Source organism: Coturnix japonica, chromosome 5 (assembly GCF_054131305.1).
Source record: "Coturnix japonica strain WE chromosome 5, WE-NBRP24, whole genome shotgun sequence".
Taxonomy (NCBI): Eukaryota; Metazoa; Chordata; class Aves; order Galliformes; family Phasianidae; genus Coturnix; species Coturnix japonica.
In genome coordinates, this window is record NC_140667.1 from 48,056,568 (window position 1) to 48,082,209 (window position 25,642).

The 25,642-nt window shown below is 39.2% G+C and overlaps 1 protein-coding gene across 27 annotated transcripts in view; it reads left to right on the plus strand.

Moving 5' to 3' along the window:
* MARK3 (microtubule affinity regulating kinase 3) overlaps positions 1–25,101 on the plus strand; it is a 55,968-nt gene extending 30,867 nt beyond the window's left edge. For 2 of the 27 annotated variants that reach the window (XM_085549496.1, XM_085549521.1), the window contains 14 exons: positions 630–686; positions 1,832–2,068; positions 2,167–2,286; positions 2,978–3,077; positions 3,334–3,446; positions 4,210–4,363; positions 5,457–5,674; positions 8,546–8,623; positions 9,279–9,382; positions 13,882–14,046; positions 14,764–15,021; positions 16,903–16,929; positions 20,779–20,823; positions 22,656–25,101. In XM_085549496.1, coding sequence (XP_085405622.1) covers positions 630–686; positions 1,832–2,068; positions 2,167–2,286; positions 2,978–3,077; positions 3,334–3,446; positions 4,210–4,363; positions 5,457–5,674; positions 8,546–8,623; positions 9,279–9,382; positions 13,882–14,046; positions 14,764–15,021; positions 16,903–16,929; positions 20,779–20,823; positions 22,656–23,001 — 2,022 coding nt within the window. In that variant the 3' untranslated portion in view covers positions 23,002–25,101. The remainder of the gene's footprint in view (positions 1–629; positions 687–1,831; positions 2,069–2,166; positions 2,287–2,977; positions 3,078–3,333; positions 3,447–4,209; positions 4,364–5,456; positions 5,675–8,545; positions 8,624–9,278; positions 9,383–13,881; positions 14,047–14,763; positions 15,022–16,902; positions 16,930–20,778; positions 20,824–22,655) is intronic. The other 25 variants (XM_085549504.1, XM_085549501.1, XM_085549508.1 and 22 more) reach the window with 25 other exon arrangements.
* The last annotated feature ends 541 nt before the right edge of the window (positions 25,102–25,642 follow it).

Here is a 25,642-nt window from a genome sequence, read left to right on the forward strand (position 1 = left end):
GCTGTGTAAGTAGCTTATATAGTTAGTTACATAAAGCAGGAAAAACTAAAGATATTTGGAAAATATGATGGAAGAAATTACTCTGTATTACTCTGCATTTAGTTTTTGTATTGTTTGCTGCTCTCCTACAGTATACAAAATACAGCATGCACAGCCCTTGTCAGTGCATAGTTGAAATTTAGCCAGACAAGCTTTTCCTCAGTAATTTCTCCAGTAGCCATGTCATTTCTTTGCCTTTCCTCTCTATGATCTGGCATGAAAAGTCACCTTTGGACAGGGACTGGAAAACTTCAGTCTAGAGGGAAAGCTTTTATAGCTGTATACGGTATTGGAATGGAAATACTTCAGTAACCTTTCTGTAAGACATTGCTTCTACTGTTCTATAATTAGTCATACAGGAGAAAACAAAATCCTCTTTCAAATGTAGTATAGAAATCAAATAGATTAAACAACAAATACCTAAATAACCTAAGTTATTTAGCAGCTTTCCTGTAAATATGTTGGAGTAGTTGCATATATAGCTCTGAATTGATAAGTACCTGTCTGCATTAGTAATAAATGTTGAACTTTTTGATTAAAACTGTTTCTTTAAGATACCACTTATATAATTGGGCTTGTTTTCTATCCAGATAGTATCTGCAGTGCAGTACTGCCATCAAAAGCATATTGTTCATAGAGATCTCAAGGTGAGTGGGAAAAAGCGTGTGTGTCTGCAACTACCTTATCTGTGGGTGTGATCTTTGTTGTACCTATAAAATGTAACATATACATATAGTATATGTAAAATATACTATACTTTGGGACATGGGGTTTCTTTTGCTTCCATTATAGCAGATTTTGGTAAATATTTACAGTATACCAAACTATTTCAAATAAAAGGAAGAGGATTATGCTTCTCAATACTGAAATCTAATGGCTTCTGAAAGAAAGCTTTTTAACCTCTGCTCAGATTTAAATCTGTTAGAGGTCAGTATTAGCTGCGAGGTCTTAAAAATAAAGAAAAAGCAAGCAAACAAACCACTCCACAAACCTAGTTTACTAGAGGTGTGACAAGTTTTGATCGTGAACAGAATGAATGATCAGTCGTGATGACAAAACTGAAGTATGTGGGGTTTTTCATCTCTTGACACAAATTGGTAATTGTAGAATCACAGCTTGACTTAGGTTGAAGACCTCTTAACGCCAACCCCCTCCAGTGTGCTGGCTGACCCCCACCTGAGCAGGGCCCCATCCAACTGGCACAGTTTCTCTGGGCAACCTGTTCCTGTGCCTCACCACCCTCTGAGTAAAAAATGTTCTCCTGACATCAAATCTAAATCTCCCCTCTTTAAAGCCGTACTGCCTTGACTTATCCCTTCCTGAAACTGTGCCTCTTGAATTAATACATTGCTACATAACATGGTAAATATATCATGGCTTTCTAATTCAGAAGCACAACAAAATGCACCAATCCAAACTTGAACAATATTTTAAAGGTTGTGTGTACTATCAAACTTCTACAGGAATGATGTGTAAATAAGGAGTAGTGAGAGAATTCTTGTTTTAATCTTCATAGATTAAAAATGTTAGCTACGGTACTTCCATGGAGAAAACAGATGGTAATAGCACAGTTTTCAGTTATCGCAACAGCTGCCATAGACTAAAGCCATTGTACAGACTATTTTAAAACGGAATATATGAACAGTAAGAAGTATATCAAAAGACCTTGCAAGGAAGGGGAATGTTCACAAATGTTCCAGCTTTTTGCATTTTAAGAATGAGTTAAAATGGGCATTAGCCTCTTAAATCTGGTATTTTAAGTTTATTTTACAAACCTTTATTTCTCTTTCAGGCTGAAAATCTTTTGCTAGATGCAGATATGAACATTAAAATAGCTGACTTCGGTTTTAGCAATGAGTTTACAGTTGGAAATAAACTGGACACCTTTTGTGGCAGCCCACCGTATGCTGCTCCAGAACTTTTTCAAGGGAAAAAATATGATGGACCTGAAGTAGATGTTTGGAGTTTAGGTGTTATTCTTTATACCCTCGTGAGTGGATCTCTTCCTTTTGATGGACAGAACTTAAAGGTGAGCTTTGTGCAGGAATGTTGGCCTTCAGGGGGCACATTACTAATGTTTTAGTTATGCGCTGCTTTCAACTTACTGTCTCTTTTTCTGTTACCAAGGAACTCAGAGAAAGAGTACTAAGGGGAAAATACAGGATTCCTTTCTACATGTCTACAGACTGTGAAAACCTCCTCAAACGTTTCCTGGTGCTAAACCCAACAAAAAGAGGCACTCTAGAGGTAATGACAAAAAAATAACTGTCCTAGTAAGCTCGTCGTTATATTTTGCAAGCTTTATTTTTGAGCTGGTCAATAACTTACTGTCGTGCTGTTCATGAATAGTTTATTTGGAATGGGTTCCAGGGGAATTCAGTAGAGGGCACAGCTTTTTTTTTAAAGCTTCATTTGCAGGGATTACAATACAGCCAATTCTGCATTACTTCCAAAATGAACGAGATTTCACACTGCGCACATCCTACAAACTTTTCCTAATAGCAGGCATTTTGTTTCCTGTGCTAATGGATGATTAACAAAAGTGATGTGTGAGTATTCACTACTAGGTTATGGTGTGGTTGCCTTCTGCTTGCTTTTGTGCCACTGTGGAGAAGAAAGAGCACAAAATAATGCTGGCTTCCATAGACTTCTGTAGTCAGTTGTGACTCATCAGAGGTGACCTGGTGCTCCTTGTCTTTGTACTGGGCTTTTACTTTTCAGCTGTGTGCTAGAATACTGCTGATTGGGCAGTAGTTCACTCTGATGTGCATAGTTAATTCCTGTCACTGGAGCAAAGCAAAACTGAATATGTGCTGGGGCCTATTCTGAAAAAGAAAAATGAGAGCAAGCATTAGTATTTGATAGATGGAGGAGTCATTCTTTCCACAGCTTTCTTTGCTGCTAAGCGTATTGTAGTAACAAAAACCTTTCTTTATAGCAAATTATGAAGGACAGGTGGATCAATGCGGGGCATGAGGAGGATGAACTTAAACCTTTTGTTGAACCAGAACTAGATATCTCGGACCAGAAAAGAATAGGTAATCGAGTATTTTTCAGAATCTGTTACTGTTATTTATTATGGTTTTTTTTTCTGCACCACACTACATTTCCTTCCCATTTGGATGAAGTAGCAAACCTTTTAATTTGATGTTTTATTAGGCTTTTTTGTTCTCATAGTTTGCTATTTTGTTTCTTTCTTTAAATAATTATTTCTTCCTCTTCTTTCTCAAGTTGAATGCTCAAGCAGTGTAAACATCAAAATGTTTGTTGCTTACAGTGTGTGTTTGTTTTTAGATATTATGGTAGGAATGGGATATTCTCAAGAAGAAATTCAAGAATCCCTTAGTAAAATGAAGTATGATGAAATCACAGCTACATACTTATTGCTAGGAAGGAAATCATCAGAGGTAAGGGTCACTCTTCCAAATGCAAAGAACCAAATGCATCAGTATCAGTAGAAAGATTAGAAGCAAAAATTAAATGAGTAACTACAGGCACTGCATTCCTGCATGCAGGAGGTCTAGTACACTTTACATCAATTTTTTCTAATCATCAGTGTCAGCTTTCAGTCCGAGTAATGCTGTATGTGATCTCAGCATGATCTGATTCTGTTAACTAGTGTCTGTAGGATACCAAGAACTCTCCTGCTTGATCAGCAGTTACTCCCCTTAAGGACTGTATGCCTGTTACTATCCTGTCTAAGAGCTCAAGTGCAGAAGTGCTTGCAGTAAATATTTTAAGTGAATTGAGGAATAGCACCTATCAGTCTAAAAATGTTCTCACATTGCAGAGTACTTTCCCATGTGATGCCAAGTGAGCGAGGCATCATTGAACTGCTTTCAGTTCCTCTGCTGAAGGAGTTAATCTGGTGACTTCTGCTGAAAAGTTCAAATCTCCTTCTTTAAATCTTATGGTCTGAGGGGACGGAGAGTGTTGGAAGTATTGAGGTGGATTTTCATTGTCCTTTCAGAGGCTTCAGATTCTGCTGAGCTTCACCTAAGGCAGTTGCACAAGAACTTAGTAGATGTTGGGACTTGCATAGTTAGGCATTGGTACCTGTGCTTCTAAGCAACTTCTTGCTGTCACAAAATGTCTTGCATACTAGAGGCATTTTGGTGGACGTTTGTTTTGTCTGCACCTGTTGTTTTAATATTTTCATTTCTGTTGCAGTTGGATGCAAGTGATTCAAGCTCCAGCAGCAATCTTTCACTTGCTAAAGTTCGGCCAAGTAGTGATCTTAATAATAGCACTGGACAATCTCCTCATCACAAAGTTCAGAGAAGCATATCTTCTAGCCAGAAACAGCGGCGCTACAGCGATCATGGTGAGCAGTTCTCATTTGCAGTGTTGTGGCATATAATGACTCCTAGTTGTTTGGCTTCTGAGTTTGTCTCCATTCCCCAAAGATAGATAATGTACAGCATTCCTTCCCACATGGTTGTATGCCTGTTCAGTTTTTGTCTTCTTTTGACACTAGTAGGTCAGCTTGTGTCTAAAACTTGTAGAAACATCAATTTGCCAATATTTCTTGTTTCCTGAGGACAGCATCACTTGATTGTGCAGTAAAAATTAGATTTATAATGACCAGTGAGTCAGACAGACTCTCAGGTGTGCCAACACAGTTTTCCGTACTTCCCAGTTGCTCCTGGCATACCTGGGAGGTTAGTGGCAATCTGAAGCAGTTTCTTGGCTCTTCAGGCTGAACGTAGCCTGCAGGCTGTTAGTACTGCTGGCAGCACGGGGTTATGTCTCCAGGTATGTGTCTCAAAAATCCAGTACAGTGTGTGTTGGGGTAATGCCTGTGAAGGTCTCCTGTGATTTGAATGAGTCAGTTAATTGTTCAGTGGCCTTAGATGACTCTCTAAGGTATCAGTTTTTTTTCCTTCTGATCTAAACCAGCGTTATCAGTACTTAAACACCAAGACTCCATTAGGTTCTTAATTCTTACATTGAAATCAAATAGTAACTTCACCTAATAAATTCAAGTAACTGTTTGTTGTGACCTTCCCTGTCTTTAGCAAGCTGAATTGAAGAGTGTTACATATCTTTGAATTGTTATAGAAGGGAAGATGTTACTGGAGGTGATTTAAGCATCAAATGTGCCAGATTTGTTTAAAAAAAAAAAAAAAAAAAAGTGGGTGGGTGAAGCTTTCTTCATATTCTCCTCCAAAAAGGAAAAAAGCAAAGGTGATGACACAAGTGTTTAAAAAGCAAGAGTTTGTTGCTCTCAATATTTTATTGTCTTTTAAAGTATGCGTATTTAAATGATTAAAGAATGACCTTTTTGCAACTCTGATTCTCAGTGTTCATTATTTCAATTTTCATGAGTGTGAATGCATTTCCATTGTAGGGGAAAACAGCAACTGTACCTCAGAGAAGAAAAATCATTTATCTGTTTCTTTTGTTTGCTTTTTAAGCTGGACCATCCATCCCCCCAGTAGTGGCGTATCCCAAAAGAAGCCAAACTAGTACTACTGACAGCGACCTAAAAGAGGAAGGAATTCAATCAAGAAAATCTAGCAGTAGTGCTGTTGCAGGAAGAGGAATTGCACCAGCTAGTCCAATGCTTGGAAATGCCAGCAATCCAAATAAGGCTGATATTCCTGAGCGTAAGAAAAGTTCGGCTGTCCCTAGTGTAAGTAGAAGCACTTATTTATCAAATCCACAAAGTGTTTTTGAGAGAGAGTACTAATGTAGCAATTTATTAGTGATGTTGATTTTACTTTTCATGTAAAGTAAATGTAGGTATCTCATATTCATGGCTTTTTCTTCCTTGCATCTGTCAGCTGTTCAGTTATTTGTTCCTGAAATAGCTAGTAGGTATTAGTAATCAGCACTAATAGCTGTTAGTGAAAAAGGAAGGAAATAAATTGAAGGCCATCTCCTGAAACTTAGTATGAAATATTACTTCTGCTATCCTCACCTGTTCTTTTGTGACCTTTTGTACAGAAGAACGAAATCAGTCTGTATTTCTGCATTTTATAGTTATATGTATGCTGAAGGAGCCTGGTCATCTTTGTTCCCAAGTATGCGCTTAAGGAAAATTGCTGCTCTCTTATAGCAAATAACCAAGTGTGGTGTTGGAGTTAGGACTCCAACCTCTGCTTCTGAAGTTGAAAAAGCATGGGACTATTGCAAACTAGTTCTGCAGACTGAGGGAGCATGCATCAGTAAGCTTCAGGCTTATTAGGGAAGTACCCAGTTAATAACAAAGACCTGCTACAGAGGATGCATAGCATCTGTAACAGCAGTTAACAATTAATTGTTTATTATTCACAGCTTTGGGTTTTTTCTCATAAGGCTGCCCCAGAAACCTTGATATAGCTTTTAGAAAAGTGGAAGGAGAGAAGGGATGGCATATTTAGGACCAAAAAAATATAGTAAAACCCACCACCAAAACAAATTGGTGAATAGGTTGGTTCATTGTTGTTAGTCAGAAGCTGATTCTGTGAAAATTTTTCATCAGTCCTCGGCTTGCTGTCTCCTAATGTGAAAATTACCCATCTAAACAGTGGGCGCAAAACTTACTGTGCGAAGAGAGGCGGACTCTGTACCACAAATGCATCCTTTGTACTGTGGATGGGACCTTAAGCTCAGAAGTCTCAAAATGTACTTTGCATCACCTGAAAAGAAGGCGCCCAATGCCATGAGGATGAACTTAGCTCAGTTCTGTCTCATCATTCCATCAGAGTGTGATGCTGTTGACACTGATTTCAGATGTCCTGTACCAATCACCTGTGCAATTTAGTTGTGTCCAGAGAACAGCAATATAAAGCTTAAGTGAACAAAAAAGCATAGCTGGTGAGCTCCCTAAATCAAAGCATTAAAGGCTGTACACCAAGAAGGGTAATGACTCCCATACCAAGGACTGCATTCTTGCTGAAACTGAAATGTGAAAGCTTAAAATGCTGTGATTTCCTATCAGGACCTTTGTAATCTGAGCACTTTTTTTAGATTCCTGTAATTTCAGTTATGAAAACCAAAACTTAAAATACCCATTCTGAAACTTCAGAGTGCATTTCTTTAAGGTTTGATCCAGTACAGATGACTTCTGTGACTTTCCACATGTGCAACGTCATGTAACATTAAAACGTATGGTGATGTCTTCTCAAGTGAAACAAACATTTAATGTTCCAAGGGAGCAGGTAGATAGAAGGAAGCTATCCGTTATTGTGCACAATTCCCAGCAGAAGACATCAGCTATTTTAGGTGCTTTCTTTAATATCTTCAGGAATGCAGAAGCAACAATATGCAGATACTAAAGTGCAATAATTGAATGTACCATAGCTTGGCAGGGGCCACACAAAGTGATTTGTGCACTGTTTCCTTGTGAACATATAAATGGAGCTTCATGGTAGATGCACAGCCTTCATTTCTGGGTAGTTTAATGAAGAAAGGGGGAGTTTCTTCCCACATTTGTGGGAACTTTACAAAGTTTAAGAATCAATATTTTACTACTAATAATAATGGATGAGGGTCACATAAGAAATAACGTAAAAGGAAAGAACCAGCAATAGGAGGAGGACTTCTGATGATTGGCATGTGCCTATCACTAAAGAATACCTGGTGAAGAACACTTCAAAACCCAGGAGACAACTACATGTGTTTGATGACTTTAACTACTAGTCCTTCCTGCTCATCTGAAATACTTTTTGTCTTCTTAGTACGTTTCCATGCCAGGTGATTGCATGGTTCACTCCTACGTTTTTATTTGTACCTTCACACAGACGTCTAACAAGTCACTTGTCTTTTAAGTTGACAAGATGACTTCATTGTTAAATCTGCCACTAAGAAGTTGTGCTGTTTGAGACTCACTGACTGTATGAGCCCGTATTTTTGCCTTACGGCAGCAGAAGCTGTTTGCATAGAAAGCACTGGAGGCGCATTTGCTCGTTGAGAATATTTTATTTAACAGTTTTATTTCAGGTTTGGAAACAAGAAAAGGTTTGGCTGTTCTCCTTTTGTGCTCAAACTACCTTTTCCTTAGTTTCTTTTTTCACCATTCTTCCCGTGATGCTCTACTGTGACCAGTTCATGACATGTTTTCTTAATGCTATTTTAAAAGTCCGCTGAATTTCCCTTGCCTATCATAGCTGTAATTCTTCAAAGAACTCCAAAAGGTTAGTTGAGCATGAAGTCCCCTGCCTGACTCTTGGTGGCCATCCTTACTCAACATGTGCTGATCCAGGTGCTGACTAGTCATTCCTTTAAGCTAGCCTCCAAGATATTCCCCAGCAGTGATATTTAAAGTTAATAGTGTATTTTGCTTCCTGCTTTACCCCTTGATCCTTTTCTTTAAAGAAACATTTTAAAGGTTTTTTTTTTTCCCATTTTCCAACTGTATGCAGTTTGTGTTCTGTTCTGTTCTTGGGGTGGGGAAATACTATAAGGCTTGCCAGCTTGTACTTCCTCTACAACCTGGGGTGCATGTTTTCTGGACCACCATGCTTTTCCTAAAGTAATTGCATCTAACATTGTATAATTCTGTTATCTGTGAATTACCCAGCTTCTCAGTCGTTCCTGGAAAATTGACCGCCAACTTGGGCATATCTCCACCCTCTTTCTCTGTAAAGACAGAGGCAAAGTAATTCTATTTCTTTTCTCCCCTCTAAGATAAGGTCTGTAGCTTAAGTTTCCCTGGTTCTCCTGTCCTCAATGTATTATGCTTGTATTTATATGTGTATTTTTTAAAACGTCTTACTAAAATTCTCTATTTGTCTCTTTAATTTGACTTGCTCTTCCCTGTTTTTCAAAACTTGTCTAGTGTTCTCTAGTATTTTAATATTTGAAAGTCCATGTTTACCTTCCCACTGAATTTTTCCATGCCTGTTTCTTAAGTCTTTGCTTTTTCAATCTTGTCTAAGGATGTGATTTTTAACTTAAAGGGAAATTGTGCATTATACAAGTGGTAAAGTACCTCAAAAATAGGCTGCAACGTAGTACTCTCTCTAGTAGAGCAATTATATACATGCTGGAGATTTGGATTTCAGAACGCTGGTGATTTAAATGGTATATTAATTTTGAGACATCAACATGATTTACAACAGCTGTTTTTTTTTATTGCATTATTCTTCAAAAATACTTGGATATGTTTGGCTATTAACTAGTTAACTTCCCAAATTATTGTGTTATAACTGTGTAGAAGTAGCATTACATAGAACAGTCTTCAAGTATACGTAACCTTAATCCCAGAAAAGTCTTTTTGTGGGGAATAACAAGCCTGTGTTTTTTAATTGTAGAATAATACTGCCCCTGGAGCAATGACACGGCGCAACACATATGTCTGTAGTGAGAGAACCACTGCTGATAGGCATTCAGTGATACAAAATGGCAAGGAGAACAGGTATATGAAATGTCTTCCTATGGTGTACGTCCCTTGTCTTCACATTTCCCCCCAAAAATGTAGTGCCTAATTTAAAAATCAGTAATACTGTTGTGTTATTCATGAAGAAAGGTGAGTACAGATCTTTGGTTGTGGAATACCTGTGTAAGTATTTTTTTTCCATATGCTTAATACTATGTCTTTATATAGAGAATGATCATGATGTCTGGTTAAATACATTTCATGTTTGTGCAGCTCTCATCTTGAATTGGTGGTCAACACCTGTGGTCAAATAACATCAGCTTGCAGAAGAGGCTTACTTACTTGCAAACCATAAAAGTCTATCTCTCCTGAACCATTCTGTTTTTGTATTCCATTCTAAACTGTACTTGCAGGTGTGATTGTTTGGAATATCTTTTTCCTCTGTAAAATTTTAGGGAGATAAGCAATTTTCTCTAAGCAAAGATGAAAACAGTGGCAGGCAATTGTCTTGGACTGATAATGTTCAGTACTGATATCCTTATAGTCCCATAGCTTCCCAGTATTTACAGAATTCATCTTCAAAAAGACAAGCACAGGCATCTCCATACTCTGAGTGAAAACAGACAAAGGACAGGTTTACCATTACTTTACAGGAAGCCTAACTGGAATAAGCAGTGGAATTGGGGTCGCCTAACTCGCGTGTTAGCACCACAATTACATCTAGTGCTATCCTGTCCTTTGTTCTGATGACTGTAGAGAGTTGCAGGAAAAAGTATCTGTGAACATAGACTGTAGAGTAACACTTGTGAAGAATACTACTAAATTTCCTGGCTGGCAGAAGTGTTTTAAGTTCCAGCCAACTGTTCTTCACAGAATTTTGCTAATCTTGAAAGGTGGTAACAATTCTGTAGTTGATTGTTGCCAGGAGAGCAGTTTTTGTTGATTGCTTGTAATCAACAGAAATGCTTAAGCCTGGAGGAATGTATACCTTTTTCCTTACTCTTACCAGTTTTTCCCTACCCCAGTTTTAGGACACATTATAAAACATAGGAAGAAAACACTTTTTTTTCTTCCTCTAGCTCATGCTGAGGTTGGTGAAAGATTTGCTGTTTTTGCACAGAATATCTCCCTTTCCTTTTGAAAGCGTATTAGGAAGAGTGGTCAAGTTGTGAAGTTAAGTGGAAAATTTGTCTGTCACGGTGTGTTTGATCTATGTAGCCTAGGGTAAAGAACATGACTTTGACCCTGTCTCTTCGTCCTAGCTTTCTGCAAACCAAAAGTGATAAGGAAAAAGTCAAGTGTAAGTTTCATGAGAGCCAAAAGTCTAGCTGGCCAACTGGGCCTACAGTCAGCTGTCATGTGAAGTACAGCCCAGCTGTTTGGTACTGTCTCTTAGTGTGTCTGTCTCATCTGTTAGTTCCTGTTAACATCACCAAGTTTGTTTAGATTAAAGTTCACCATCCTTCATTTCATTTGAAATGTTTTTTACTTTCCCAACTCACTTTGAAAATGAATCTTTCTCTCCAGGATAGCTATAATTAGATGTGTTTACTTGATTTGTTGGTTTGTTAATAACACTTTTATTCATCTTTAAACTGGTATCTTTACAATATTTTGTCAAAAAAATTCTTAATTATGATTCTTGAGTTATTTACCAGGAATGCTTGCAACTCAGGTAACCTGTTAATTTAAGAGTGACTTTATACTTTTGACAAGTTGTCTATTGGAGATGCATTTTTCCCCCAGCTTTGACTTTCTCAGCAGATTCTTTCTGATTTGTCATGTAATGGTTTTAAGTTCAGAGTTGACATTGTATATCTGACATCTCTTTAATTCTGTTTTCTATCCATATTTGGTCATCCTTATGTATCTTACCTTCTACTGTAAAAGCAATGTATGGTTTAAAAACATCATTTGCCTCTCCTGCAAACTTTACCTCTGTTTGGATCGTTTGGTGTGTCTGAACATTTATGTTTTGACTGTTGGGAATAAGGTCATTATAGGTTTTATCACGTATTTTTGCTTACTACCTCCTTGACTCCTTATATAGGGTCAAACAAGATAAGAGAATGAAAGTGAACTCCTGATTGTTTTAGAACTGGAGACTTCTTCTTGTCTGAAATGCTTTGGTGTTAAACTGCACATTAATTTTGATACAGTTTCTGAGTTTTTGTGGAGATCTACAGAACTAAGTCTGATAGTGTGTTGCTATAACTGGGCAAAGGCTTGGCTGATTGCATGAAAAGCAGACCTTTAATGCAGGTTAAACAAGCATGGTTCTTTGATGAGACTGGCTCTTCAGAATGAATTCTGCCTTTCTTCAGGTGTGTTTTTGTATAATCTCTAATATTATTGTTCTGTCAGCTTGTCAGAAGTTAACTTTAGATGGTAATATTTTTTTCCCTCTGAAGCACTATCTGAAGCAGACCCTAAGCTTTGTAAAAATCCATGGTTTTGTTTAAGAAATGAAACTCTTTCTGTGCTTCTGAAATGTCTGTTTGTGGAGTGAAGGCTGGAGAAGTTCCTTCAAATGATTTGTTACAGATTGGATTTTGGATTTTCTGTAGCAAGCCAGATACTGATTGTGACCTGGTGAAAACTTGAGAGACTTGCTTTGAAGTGCAAGATGCATTTAAATTCTCTGTTCAGTTGTTCTGTTTTTATCTTACATGTTGAATCCTTAGAAGGCACTGCTTTGAAAGCATGGTAGCTTTCAAGAATCAATAGTCAGACAGTGGATTTCATGTTCAAGAAAGCCGTCTCGAAGACCTCACACCAGATTGATAGAAGAGTTTTCAAATCTCGCATCCCTCCTTCCACACATTGTGTGGCTGACACAGGCATTCTGATGGAGATGACTCTGGCTCTCCTCCAAAGCTTAAGCATTAATTAATGCACTTGGGGACTCATGAAACACTTTTCATAATGATAGGCAATTGCTTTAAATCATTTGTATTACAAATGATTTACAACAGCCTCAGATTTTAATAAGCCTTGGCACTAATTGATGAATTTTAGCTTGCTGTTTCTATGTTCCCAGGCTGGTAATCCAGGGAAGTTAATTTCCAGCTTAGCTTCAGTTGAAGAACTCCCACGATTTAGTATTTGCTCTGGTACCTTATTGATAGCTTCAGTTACCACATCTTTGGAGGCAGATGACTAAAATTATAAGGCTAAATAAAACTCAAGTCTCATGTTGCAGAACTAGATTCTTCTTTATCGTTTACAGCAGACTAGGAGGAAAGTAGCTAGAATGGTGCAATGCTTCAGTGCTTAGTGACCACAGTTGGGAATTACTTCAATTTTGTGTACTGTTTTGGGATGAATGCTCATTTCCTCAGAATTTCTTAATGTTCTGGTATAATGTAAACGCTGGACTGTTTTGCAAAGTTGGTTTTAGCAGACCGTAGTTGGCATCTTACAGGATTCAGCTGTGCGAAGAGAGGTGTGGCTCAGGTGAAGTTCCTCTTGTGTTTTAACTTTTCCAGACTCAACAAAACAGAGTAAATTTTGCTGTTTTAGCAAGGAGTTCTGATGTCTGAATTCTAAGGTATTTTTCAGTAGTACTTTCAGAGCTAAGCCCAAGAAATGGGTTATCTCATACTTGTAGCTGAATTTAGTGTTATCCTCTCCAAAGCCAGACATACCAGAATCCGATAGTGGGACATGAATTTCAGTATATAAAGCAGTGAAGTTACTTGGAAATGAGCATGCAGTGTCATGAAACTGTCACTGACAATTACTGAGTTCATAACCCAAGTGTAATTTTGGAATTGCAATTGACGTACTCCAAAAGCAAATCTAAGCTATATGATTTATGGCACAGTAGCCCTGAAGGTCCAATATGTAATGTGCCTCTCAGATTTCTCCCATTCCTGTCGTTACTGGATAATACAAAAACTGAGAAGAATGTTTTGGCCCAAAGGAAGATTCAATCTTTATATTTCAACATACTGTGTGGCTAACACTGGCCAGCACTGTAGTCTCCTTCAAATCCTGAATGGTTACTTGGAGAACTTGAGGCTCATAGCCAGTAGTCACTCCTTTTCTTTCAGAGAACACCAAGCATTACTCATTTCTTCCTATATGTACCAGCTGATGAATAAGTAGCTTTTTGGTTTGGACATCTGTGGACTTGTCAAATGTCATGATACTATTTTTCTTTTGTCCATGAAGTTCCCTCAGTCATTAGGTGTAGGTCAAGATTTGAATGTGTGTCCAACTTGCATTGATTTCTGTAAATGTGGATTATTTCTGGAAACAGGTATTTCATTGCAGTGTGGGAGGGTGTCACCACTACCTAATGCTACTGGTAAGAACTATTACTTAATAGAGATGTCAAGTGCTCTGTATAATAAGGATGTGATTTAAGAGGAACGTAGGACAGTTGTCTACATAGAAGAGGGCTATTAGAGTTCATGTTCTTTTCACCGATTGGTTAATAGAAAGAAAAGTTTGCTTTTTTCTATGCAGTAGTTTGTTGTTGGTCCATCATTGCTCTTCTTTCTGCCTCTGCCTGAACCCAAACCCCCTCACAGCCTGACAGAAATGTTCGCTTACGCAGCTAGCCCTGCTTCAGTTTGTACTACATCCTTCTCCAGTGTTCGGCTGCGACATCAGAAGTCGATGTCCATGTCAGCCTCTGTGCACACGAAGATGATGTTGCCTCCAATAGACAATGGCGCAGATAACTTCAGGCCTATGTAAGAACCTGAAATCATTGTGAAACTAACTTATACCCACTGCTTCTTAACTTTGTGCTGTGGAATTTTAGTCCTAGAGTGTTCTAGTATATATTGCCCACAAGATGTGTGTTTCCTTATTTTTAGTCTTGTTTACATTTGTCTTGTGGTGTGTCAGGCTGTCTGTGACATAATCCTGCAATAATAAATGTTAATTATTTTAGTGGTAGGCATATTGGACATTCCCTATTGTCAGAGTTTGTAGGATGGTGTAATCTGTACCCAGAAGGACTTTACTGCTTGGAGCCGTTCACTTGTAGAGAATTTCCTATAGGACTTTTTAAAATAATTGAGGTTTTTTGAAGATGTACAGAATATGAAGGGAGCGATACTGACGTTATCTATTGCTTCTTTTTCCTGGAAGGGAACTGTACTCATCTATTCCTTTATCAGTCTTCTCAGTGAAACACTGAATGCCTGGTTTATCTGGTCTTCTCCAGGATACACGTGTTGCGTTTTTCTGCCTATGTGGGTTTCTGTTTCAGCAGCCTTTTAATCCTAACTTATGAATTTTGATTCCATACAGTGCTGTAATAGTGCTGATATTTCCAACCCTGGCCTATTATAGAAGTGTCTGCTTATGCTTTACCGTAGAACGTAGTGTGTTGTGTTTCCTGCAGAAGCCATCCTGCTCCTGTAAAGAAGTCCTAGCGTGTGTTTTTTTGTTTCCTGCTCTAGCGCTATTCCCGATCAAAGAACGCCTGTCGCTTCAACTCACAGCATAAGCAGTGCAACCACACCTGACCGTATTCGTTTCCCCAGAGGAACGGCCAGTCGGAGCACCTTCCACGGCCAGCTCCGCGAGCGACGTACCGCTACCTACAACGGGCCCCCGGCCTCCCCCAGCCTGTCCCACGAGGCAACGCCGCTCTCTCAGACTCGAACCAGGGGTTCCACTAACCTGTTCAGCAAACTAACTTCAAAACTCACAAGAAGGTACGTCTTTTGAAATGGTGATGCTATACGGAATGTTTTCTTATTGTCTGAGAGTAGAAACATGTAGTAGTTAATTGCATAGGAGGCTTTGTCTGAAGTTGCTGGTCAATAATTTAACTATGAAACACACCTGATGATGAATTATTTTTTCATAGTTCTTTCCAGTACAGAAAGCCGTTTGTTTTTAGCAATTGAATCAACTGGGAATAAAAACAGACGCAGCTCGATCTGTGCTGATTATTCTGGGCTCACTGTTTTCATGTCTGCAGCACCAGTGCTGCAGAGCTGAAACATTGCAGCTCAGTTCAGAAGCTGCCCACTGTGCATGATCTGTCAATAGAAGGCATAAGTCTTTAAATATCCATAAATATCAGTCCGTATTTATATGTATTTAATGCAGTGTTAGGAGCTCAGGGTGTTTGTCTCTTTGACTGTTTCCACATAGGCAGGTGGAAGGGTAGAGGCAGAAGAGAACAGTTGATTTTGGCAGCAGTGCTGGCACAGGTCTTCCTGAAGTAATGGCAGTACTAGTGTAGGCAGTAGTCTGGTCAGGCCTAAAAGACTGAATCCTGTTTCAGCACATGCAGATTCCGGTGTTGGTATGAAGATGTGCTGGTGTAGCCAAAGCCTGGCTTAAGCAGGTGCTTGTTCCTGTACTGTTTTTGTTCTAATTGGACTCCTACTTTCAAACATGTGTAGGACTGAAATTAGCTCCCACAAATGCTAGAAATGGAGTAGGAGGGAAGAAAATATCATGTGGGGTTTTTTTAAGCACTTAAAACCAATGGGTTCATGTATTACCTACTTCAGACCATTCAGGTACACACAGCTTGTGTTTGCAAGAAGTGAGAATTTCTTTACTTTTGTTTTAAGCTAAACTCAGTGCTTTTGTACCCTCCTCATCTCATGAAAGTTTGTAGAGTACATCATTTTAATCTTGGCACACTTGCTTTTATTTTAGGCCTGTGACAAATGGCATCGAACCATTTCCTTTCTGTATGTTCTGGGGCTGTACATGCCCTCTCCCCAGTATCTTCTTCGTAGTCTCCTACGCAAAGCATTGTTAAGCCAAACTCCAGTTTTTCACAGCTTTCTGATTTAAGTAGTTCTTCCCCAAGTGCTTTACGCAATAATTGAAATTCCATCTGCACTTGATTAAATAACAAACAGTTTTAACACAATGGCTGTGCTACAGATGGGTTGTTACACATGCACTTGGAGGACCTCTTGCAGTTGGTGCTCTGTTATACTAGGTACAAACTACTAGGAAGTAGATGGTGCCATCAAAGAACATGGTTATGTTTCTTCTCATTAAATAGAAATAAATACATTGAAGTGTGCTGTTTTATTCTTGTTTCCCCTGTAGCTGCTTATGTCCTGGTCCTGGCACTAGTTACACATTTTGTCACTGTTAGCCAAGTAATTGAGGCAGTTTTTAGCTCAATATGGGTGACAGTGTTATGAAGGAAGGAGGAAACCTAACTCTGAGGGTACTCAGGGTCTATTAATAGTTGGAGCTACAGTTGTTGCTTTCTATTTAAACTCCTTTTAAATAAAAAAAATCCTTTTACGTGACCTTCCATGTTTTTGGTTTTCAAGTGTTTTGAAACTAGTGTATATGCCCATAACTGGTGTAGTAACTCATAGTAACTGCTGGCAGTGTATTTCACAGGAACAAGTCAGTTTGGAAATATTAATGCTTTAATAAAAAAAACAAAAGTTCTTTAGACCTTAAGTCGTGCCAAGTGTCAGAATGTACTGAAGTGTAATTTCATTGTGCATTTAAATGAGGTCTGTTGCATGTTTCACTCTAAATGGATTTTTTTCAATTTACTTCGTACAAAACTTTGTTAATTATTATTTTGGCTTAATTTCTTTTAGAAACATGTCATTCAGGTTTATCAAAAGGTAGGATTTTTTATATTTAAAAAAGTGGCTCCTGCAATTAACAACAGATTTGGCTTTCTAGCCTTGGTTTTCTGAAAACTAAACTTTCTGCTGAGAACTAAATACTGTCTTTCTTTAGAGGAAAGCATAAATCAGTGCATTAACTCGTGATGACATCTAAGAGTCTGCAGCACATGAATAACAAGATGCTAAGCATGCCTTGTGAATCCTTCTTTCTTTGATAGAGTTGGTAGCACCACAAAGTAATTCTGTTCTATGTACTAATACACTTAGCATGCTTATGTTTGAAAAATGAGGTGTTTGATAACAGTGATAAAAGTTTCAAAATGTAAGGTTATACAAGCAAATAAAGGTAAGTGATGGTAAATTGACGTTCTCTGCTCTGTGGTATTTAAATTAAGATGTCGTTGTGATGTGTTGTTGGTAGCTGGTACTGAATGTGGCTGTGAATCTAGCAGCTTATTTTGTGTGGAAGATTGAAAGAGGGTGAAATGTTTTTGGTTTTAAAATGGGATGCCTTAGCTGAAGTGAATTGCAGCTGAGCTGCAAACAGAGCACTTGAGTTACAAATAAACCATAACATCTACGTTAATTTTTTACCTAAAGGAGAAGCTGAAAAGCATTACTCGCGTTTCAAGTCCAGAGGACTGAATTTAGGCTTACAATTTGGGAATCCTCTATGTATTTTAAATCCATTATGAGTTGCTAAAGTTGGTAATACGATTTTGATCCACTTTTTTTACTTTTTTACAATTTTGTAATACTCACTGTTATACTTAGGAGTTCCTTAAAGAATGTTTCCTCCTTTCCCAACAGTTGACTGAAAATGTCATCTGTTTTAACTTTCAAACTACAGGGCTGTGCATGTTTCTGCAGTTTGAAATTAGACCATTTCAAGGAAGTGCTTAGAACAGGGAGACCTCAGCTACATTAACAGCTACTTAAGTTTGGGCTTATTCTCTATGTCATCTAAACGAGTAAATTCCATTCCACTTTAATAATTATCAGGGCATTTCCAAACATGACTGTGTTTAGAACTGATGCTGATTGGATTGGCTGACGTTGTCACTGCTTTCTTGAGAAGAGGAACATGCACAGACTGGTAGCTACGGAAAGGAACCGTCCAGCATGGTATACAAATGAGACTAAGCAGAGGCAATAGTTCTCACTCACCATGCGTAACGAGCGATGGAGCACATACCACTTTATAAAAGGAGCTTTTGTCTCTGTAGTCACATTCATTCTTAAACAAAGGATTGTGATCTGTGTAACCTCCACAACTGAATGCATGTAAGCTTGGTATTCAGTTGCTCAGAACTAAAATGAAAAGTTCCAGTGGAAGTTCAGATTGAAGCTAGAAGGCCAGCCGTCATCTTTGAGACTTGAAAAAAGTAACTTTAATGATTCTTTTTAAAGTACCTTTGACCGCTGGCCAGGAATTTTAGACAGTAGTAGAAGTAACTGCTGCATATTTCATTGAATATGTCTTTTGAGTAAGAGATCTGCAGAGTCTTACACCACTTACACAGGACCACACTGTGCTTTTTAAATTCTGTTGTACACGTGCATCGTATTCCTCAGCACCTGATGCTGTATGTAGGTACAGAATTAAATTCAAAACGTTGTATTCTTGGCAGTTTCTTCTCGCTTCATACGCTGTGAGTTTTACCTAAACTCACTTTCTTTGGTGCTGGAAGAATTACTGTAACCCATATGTTTATAGTACTGCAGTGTTACCTCTTAGGAATCCTAGAATAGGTTGGGTTGGAAGAGTTCTTAAAGGGCAGCTAGTTCCACCCTTCTGAACAAAAGCAGATTCTTAGCCATTCATATATATATATATGTATGCACATATATATATATATATTACTTCTAATATTGTGCCTGGTACATGGACTTACTTATATATGTGTGTGTATATATCTTACGCCAGGCACTGTGCTTGCAAATCTGTGTAGCATGGAAAATTAACTTTTTTTCCGACAGCAGAAATCTCGTTCTATAATCTGGATTTGAATGCAGCATCTGTTCTTCATTTCCACAAATTGCTGTTGTTTTACTCTTGCCCTCTTTGCTGTTTTTCAATATCTTTTTAGACAATTTTCTGTTGAGCTGGATTTTTAACCAATAGCGTACAAAGATGTAAAGAACAGAAAGCGGTGTTAGTACAGATAGATGGAAACAGCCTTACTTTAGAAATCAATTCACAAACTGCATAGCAGGAAAGAAAAGGAGATTGTGTGTAGGCACTGCCTGACAAATGAGAGCCCAGATTTTTTATACATTTGTTCCATTCTAAAGACCAAGGATCATCTTGGACCATAAAATTAACTTCTATAAAAATACAAGCAAAAGCGTAAGATTGAAAACACGAAGCACCAATTTGTGGTTCCTACAGAAGTGGTGTTTGTGTTAGTATTGAGGAGGCCTAAGGGCTGCATCTGAACTGCGGAGCTACTAAAACAATACTGGCAGTACTGTAAGTTAATGTTCCCAATGCGTGAGTGCTGTGCTGTAGAACTCAGCTTCCTTTGACGAAGGAAAGGGCATCTGGAGAGATTGGCACAGCTGTCCCCATCTTGGCTTGGTGTTTCATATTTGAGAGCGTTAAGACACTGAGTACAGTTCCTGGTGCTGAATGGATGGATGCTGGAGCACAGAAAACTTAATAACGTGAGGATTTCCAGACAGGTTTCAAAGAAGTAGAGTTTGTCATTTCCAGGCGGTGTGTATTTTGTTATTTAATATATAAAGCTCAGGTAGTCCTCAGTTGAGCAGTGTCTTCACACTTGGTTGCTTTCCTCAGTAAAACAAGCCTGTCGCACATCTCTTCCATATCTGGAAGGAGTAGCTTTGTTCTGCTGCTATAAGGGTTCTCCCTTGCAGCGTTTTCCCATTTCAGTCTTAGAATATTGTTGTAAAGGTTGAGTTTGTGAATGTCGTCTACCTTCTCTAATACTCACCATAGTAGAGTAGTAGCACTTGATCTTAATCTGCCTTGAAGTTCCTCAGTGCTATTGATGTCTTAAGCATCGTGTGAGTTTCAGAAATGTGACGTAAGTGTGGGCTGCAGTCAGTCTACTAAAGAACATTGGAAGGGCTGTCTGTAGCCTTTGGGTCAGCTGCCCTCCTGTGTGACTGAACAAGTGGAAATTTCTCCCCTTAAGAAGGTTGAATGCTAATATTTGAATATAAAACTAAGACAAAAATAGCTACCAATAAAGCACGCTTTGAAGTGCTGGAATTGATTGAGGACTTGCCAGTTGCTCTCATAGTCTTCATTGTTATCTTTGTTACAGCTTTTTATTAGTCCATTAGTCTCCTACCGGAGATCCCATCTTACCATGTGCTGTGCAGAATCTTGTTGTATAGGGTTCTTGCTGGGAGTTCTTCAGATGGGGTATGTGTGCAGACCAAGTTCATAAACAGTATGTTTTTTCAAATACACACTTTTATTCCCAGATGACTTAAAACAAACAAACAAAAAGCTTAAAATAATGAGAACTTATTTATTAAATGATCATTTTAATATATTTTGTTATTTTCATTTGACATTTTCTACAGTGGACATTCAACTTCAATGAATTCTACAATGTAAATATATAAGCACACCATGCCAAAAATAGCTAAGGGTCTTTTAAAAGCTGTAGTTAACAGACTTGGGTAAGATGTTACGTTCTGAACTTGGTCTAACCTAGAAAGTTCATTACATCTTTGTTGCTTTGTATTTTAACACGACTTTGCTATGATTGCAGTGTCTTTTAGCAACTACTCAGATATTGTATATTGTAGTGTAAGATTTGTCTTCTCTTTCCCACTTCCTTTTGCTTCTGCATTCTTTTCAATGAGGCTCCCGACTGAATATGAGAGGAACGGGAGATTTGAGGGCTCAAGGTGAGGGTAAAATTTTTGTTTGAAATGTTATTTAGGTGAGTTTGAACCTTTCTCCCCTTGATTATGTGGCACAGTGGCTTCAGGCAGCAGCTTTTGTTTTGTTTAAGGCTGTGAAACTAAACAAAGAAGCGTTTTTGTCTGCAGATCAGCTACTAAAGCACTGACTGGCTTGTTTCTAAACTTCCATCTTTCCTGTTGCCTTCTCCCTCGTGTGTTTTTTTGCATCTTAGTATTTATGATTTGCTGTTGTCTCGTAGATCTGTAGGTAAGTGGTGTCCAGTGAGACTGCACATGTGTGGGATAACCACTGAAGGATGTTAAGTTGTGCTTTTGTCTCCAAAATCACAAATGTTTTCCATATTAAACTCTTCCTCAAATCCTTGTGTTAAAAGTACTAGAAACCATCGGCTTTGTGTTCGTTCTGCCAACCATTTTCAAGTAGAAAAGGCTTTCTAAAATCAGCACTGAATAAAAGTTGGTGTTCCTCCCCCTGTCCTTTTTGCCAGCTCCTGCAGCTTCATTAAATTAAAACCTTACAGTTACAACATACATCAGCAATCAAAGAGTATGTAGCATCTGAGAAATCATGCAGCCGGATTTGACAGCATAATCCTTTTATTCTTGCAGTTACTGGGAGTCATTATAATAGAATATAAAATTACGAGACAAGTTATCTTTGCAATAGGTTTTTTGTGACCTTGCCATTGCTTTTTATGTAACTTTTTCATAATTGCCTGGTTAATGGTGGGAGAAGGAAGAAAGCGTTGTGTAAGCAGAAATTCACTGCCAAATATCTCAGAGAAGAGCTTAATTTAATTGTAAACTGAACTTTGAAGTTCAACGCGAGACCTAAACTGTGTGGTTTAGGGTTAGCAAGGTTATGTGTTTTCAGAAAATATTAAAGCATCGTGGCCAGTATATTAAAGTCTCTTGCCCTGGGGACAAGTAAGTTTGAAGATAGGACTGACAGCACGTAGTCTTTCCAAAAGAAAACCTGCCCCATTTTTTTCTTAAAGGTTTAAATGTAGCTCCTTATGCTTTAGCTCTGTGACTGCTGATTTTAATGGAAGTAGAGGCATTGTTATGAACTAGAAATTTCTGGATCGTTTTTTACTGTCCTGTATAACCTTATTTCTCCTTACCAAGGGAAAAGCTTTAAAGAAACAAAAAGAAAACCTTGCAGATTTGGGAAATGGGAAGTACTAAGGCATATTTTTTGCTGTCTTTTAGAACCGTGGCAGTAATAGGAACCCTCTTGCCCTGGTTGCTTTACTAACCATGTCAGTACTTCAGCTCTCCTTCCTGCATTTTGGCCTCCAGGACATGCATAGATTCTAGCTGCAAAGGACTTCACCACATTACTTGATTGGTATTAACCAAATTACTGACCAGCTTAAAGTCAGAATATTTCCTCCCTGTTGAAGGTAGCCCCAGTATCCTACAATACAGTGGTTCTTTTGTGCATGTCTCATAGAGTGAAACCTGTCCAGCCCAGAACTGGGTGTCAGGTGGCCCAAGAGTAGGGCTTGGAGCAACACTTAAAACTGAATCCTAGCTGATGTGTGTGGTTGTTCCTCAGTGAGGTGACTTCCCTCACGCTCCCCACTCCAGTGACCTCCAGTTGTTTCTCCCATCAAGCCTCACCTTTGTTTCAGCCCCGAACGCTGACGCTTTATCTTTACTGTGTGTCTGTACGGCAGTGAGGGAGATGGGGTGCTGCCAGGGCCCATAGACATTGCTCTTGTAGTGTGTGTTGCCCGTGAGTTTGCTTTGCTAACACCTGTCCCATGGAAGTAGCTCACCCTTCTGACTGATGAATTGCTCTCTTCCAGCCGCAATGTAGCCGTGGATCAGAAGGATGAGAACAAGGAAGCCAAGCCTCGCTCACTGCGTTTCACATGGAGCATGAAAACCACCAGCTCCATGGATCCCAATGACATGATGAGGGAGATCCGGAAGGTCCTGGATGCCAATAATTGTGACTATGAACAAAGAGAGCGTTTCTTGCTTTTCTGTGTCCATGGAGATGGGCACGCGGAAAACCTCGTGCAGTGGGAAATGGAGGTGTGTAAACTGCCAAGACTGTCCCTGAACGGAGTTCGCTTTAAGCGGATATCGGGAACATCCATAGCTTTTAAAAACATTGCTTCCAAAATTGCCAATGAGTTAAAGCTGTAACAAGAAACAATAGTTAAGTTGTAAATTAGTTAGCAATTTCAAGTGTTTTGAGAATTCCGATGGAAATGTATAGAATAACATTTAGGCAATAACTTCTGCATCCTTCTGAATAGTGATATTAAAGAAAACAAAGCTGCTGAGCTGGGAGGGAGAGTTGGACTTTTTTATAAGTGCACTACAGCATTAAAGTTGCCTACTATGTAAAATATTACCCCTTCTGCTTTATTTCCATTGCTCCTAAGTCTTTGACAACAAATTGAAACACAGAATATATTCATTTAAATATGCCTCCTGTTTGTGTGGACGTGTGAATGTACAGTATGTGTGTATAATATATAAAGTATTATATGTAAACAATTCATTTACCACATGGAGCTGTACCAGTACCTCTTTTTGGGCTAATTTTGGTGCTAAAAATTGAAATGGCCAAGGAGGAAACACTTGAGTTCAATATTTAAAATAACTGAAGAGATAACCAGTAAACGCAGGTTTACAATTCACTGCTGTGTTAAGGAACAAAAGGGTGTGAAGGGTTTGGATTTACGGTTGTGAACATTATTAGTCCTGTTTTCTAAGTAGAGCTCATGAAATTATTAAAAATTCACTTTTACCCAGTAAGTCTTGCATTATGTTTTGCCCACCTATTTATTATTTAAGTCCGAATCAGATTTTAATAATGTAGTTGATTTGTGCATTAAAATTTGAGTAAATGCTTCCATTCTTCTGCTGAGCTACTAAAACTGTATCTTTATCCCTCTGGCTTACGAGTTTTGATTGCAGCTCTGAGTACTTTTCTGTTGCTCCACAGTCCCCCTGCAGAGCAGTGCTGTGTGCTGAGTGCTGACCTGTGGCTTCTTAGAGTTCTCCCCCTTGCACTAGGCCAGCCTGATCACAGCACAACAGGACTCTCAAACAGCAGCCACGTTCTGATGCACATCACCATACATGAGCCTGTGCTGCTCCAAAGTATTGCTGCGGGCACAGCAGTGCTTTCCTTTGTTTTCTGAAACCCAAAAGTGGGAGTCAGATTTGGCTGCTGATGTCCCCTGTTGTAACATCCAGCTTGCTTAACTACAGCCATGGGCAGTGGCAGCTAAACCTTTCCTTGCAGCTCTCTTGCAGCATGCTCCCGCTTGGCTCTGGGCACCTTGCTGCTGGCTTCATGCCGGCTGTGTCTCTAGATCCTGCTGAGGAAGGAGTCCGCTGTTCTCTTATGTGTGGAACCTGCCCTGACGGACACTGATGGCTGCTAGTTTCTGTAGGACACCGAGCTGCTGTCGGATGGTCCCTGCTTCTTAAAGCACTGCTGTGCTGAGCTGGATTTGGGCTGGCAGAGCGGAACCAGGAGCTTCCTACAAGCGTTGTTTCCTGCTGAATACTCAGTTCATTTCACAGAGGACTTCTGTAGATAAAACGCTGCGTTATCTACTTGACTTTTTGTGTGAATGTTTGATGGTTATATTTCAGTGGAGCACTTCAGCATGTACTTCACGCGTGCTTTAGACTGGAGCCTCAATTGGCATTGAAATCTGCAGTGAGCTAATGGCTGTTCATAGTGCGCAGTTCGGGTCTGACACCAGGTGAGAACCCGTGGTGTTGTGCAAGTTAGTCCTTGTGACCCGCGGTCTGTGAAGGCAGCAGACATCCCCTCCATTCCTTCCCCTGAGCATCGATATTGACTCTGCTAGTTTTAAAGGACGATCGTAGTTGTTCAATGTAGTGAATATTCCTGGATTTGCATTTTATTCTCTGTATATTCTGTGTCATGCCATGGCTTTGGGACTCTCGGGGTTCAGTTGGCTTTCAGTGCTCTGCCCGTGCTGCTCAGTATGGTTTTACCCTCAAGAAGTCCACTCTGTAATAGCAATAAAACCTTTCAGGGCAGTCATTGCACCTTCTCAGGTGAGCAGTCACCTTCTCCTTTCACTTCCCACACTTCCAGCACTCCTCCAAATGTGTTCTTTTTTCTCTCCACCTGGCAGTGCACTTCATTGTCTGAACTGAAACGCTGTTCTGATAAAATGATGTAAATCTGTATTCGATGGAAGTTCCAAAAGGTTTCATATTAAATGTTTTCTGAAAGACTCTGTTCCTACTTCACCTCTTAAGTACCTCATTCTTTCTAAAGAGCGCACCCTTTGGATATTTAACGCTTGTATTTAAGTACTGAGGTGTTTGCAGAGGGTTCTGTCTGAGTTTGTCTGTCTTCAAGGTATTTGGAGAAGAAAAGAATGATGATCATTAACAGATTTTCAGCAGCTTCCTTCCTGAATGCCCTGTGAAATGACCAAGCTGCAAGAACATACCCTCATCTCCTTCCCACCCCGCATGCCTCCAGTGCAGGGCTCCAAAGGAAACTGCTTCCTTCAGATCCGCAACCAGACACCAACCTCTGCCTTTCTTTCTTGCTCTGCCTTGAGGTCCGTTGGTGCTGCTCCTGATCCAGCTTCACAGAGCTATGGCTGTGTTCTCTGCATTGCAATCAACCAGAGGTGATGGTGAGCATCTCAGCATCCTCAGCTGTACTCTGTCATGTGGCTGGAGTCCTGGGACGTGTGGTCTGAGTGCAGTGGTGGAGGGTGTTTGTCACAGGCTCGTGACTGAAGTTGTGCAGTGCTAAAATCCATCTCATCCAGCTCTG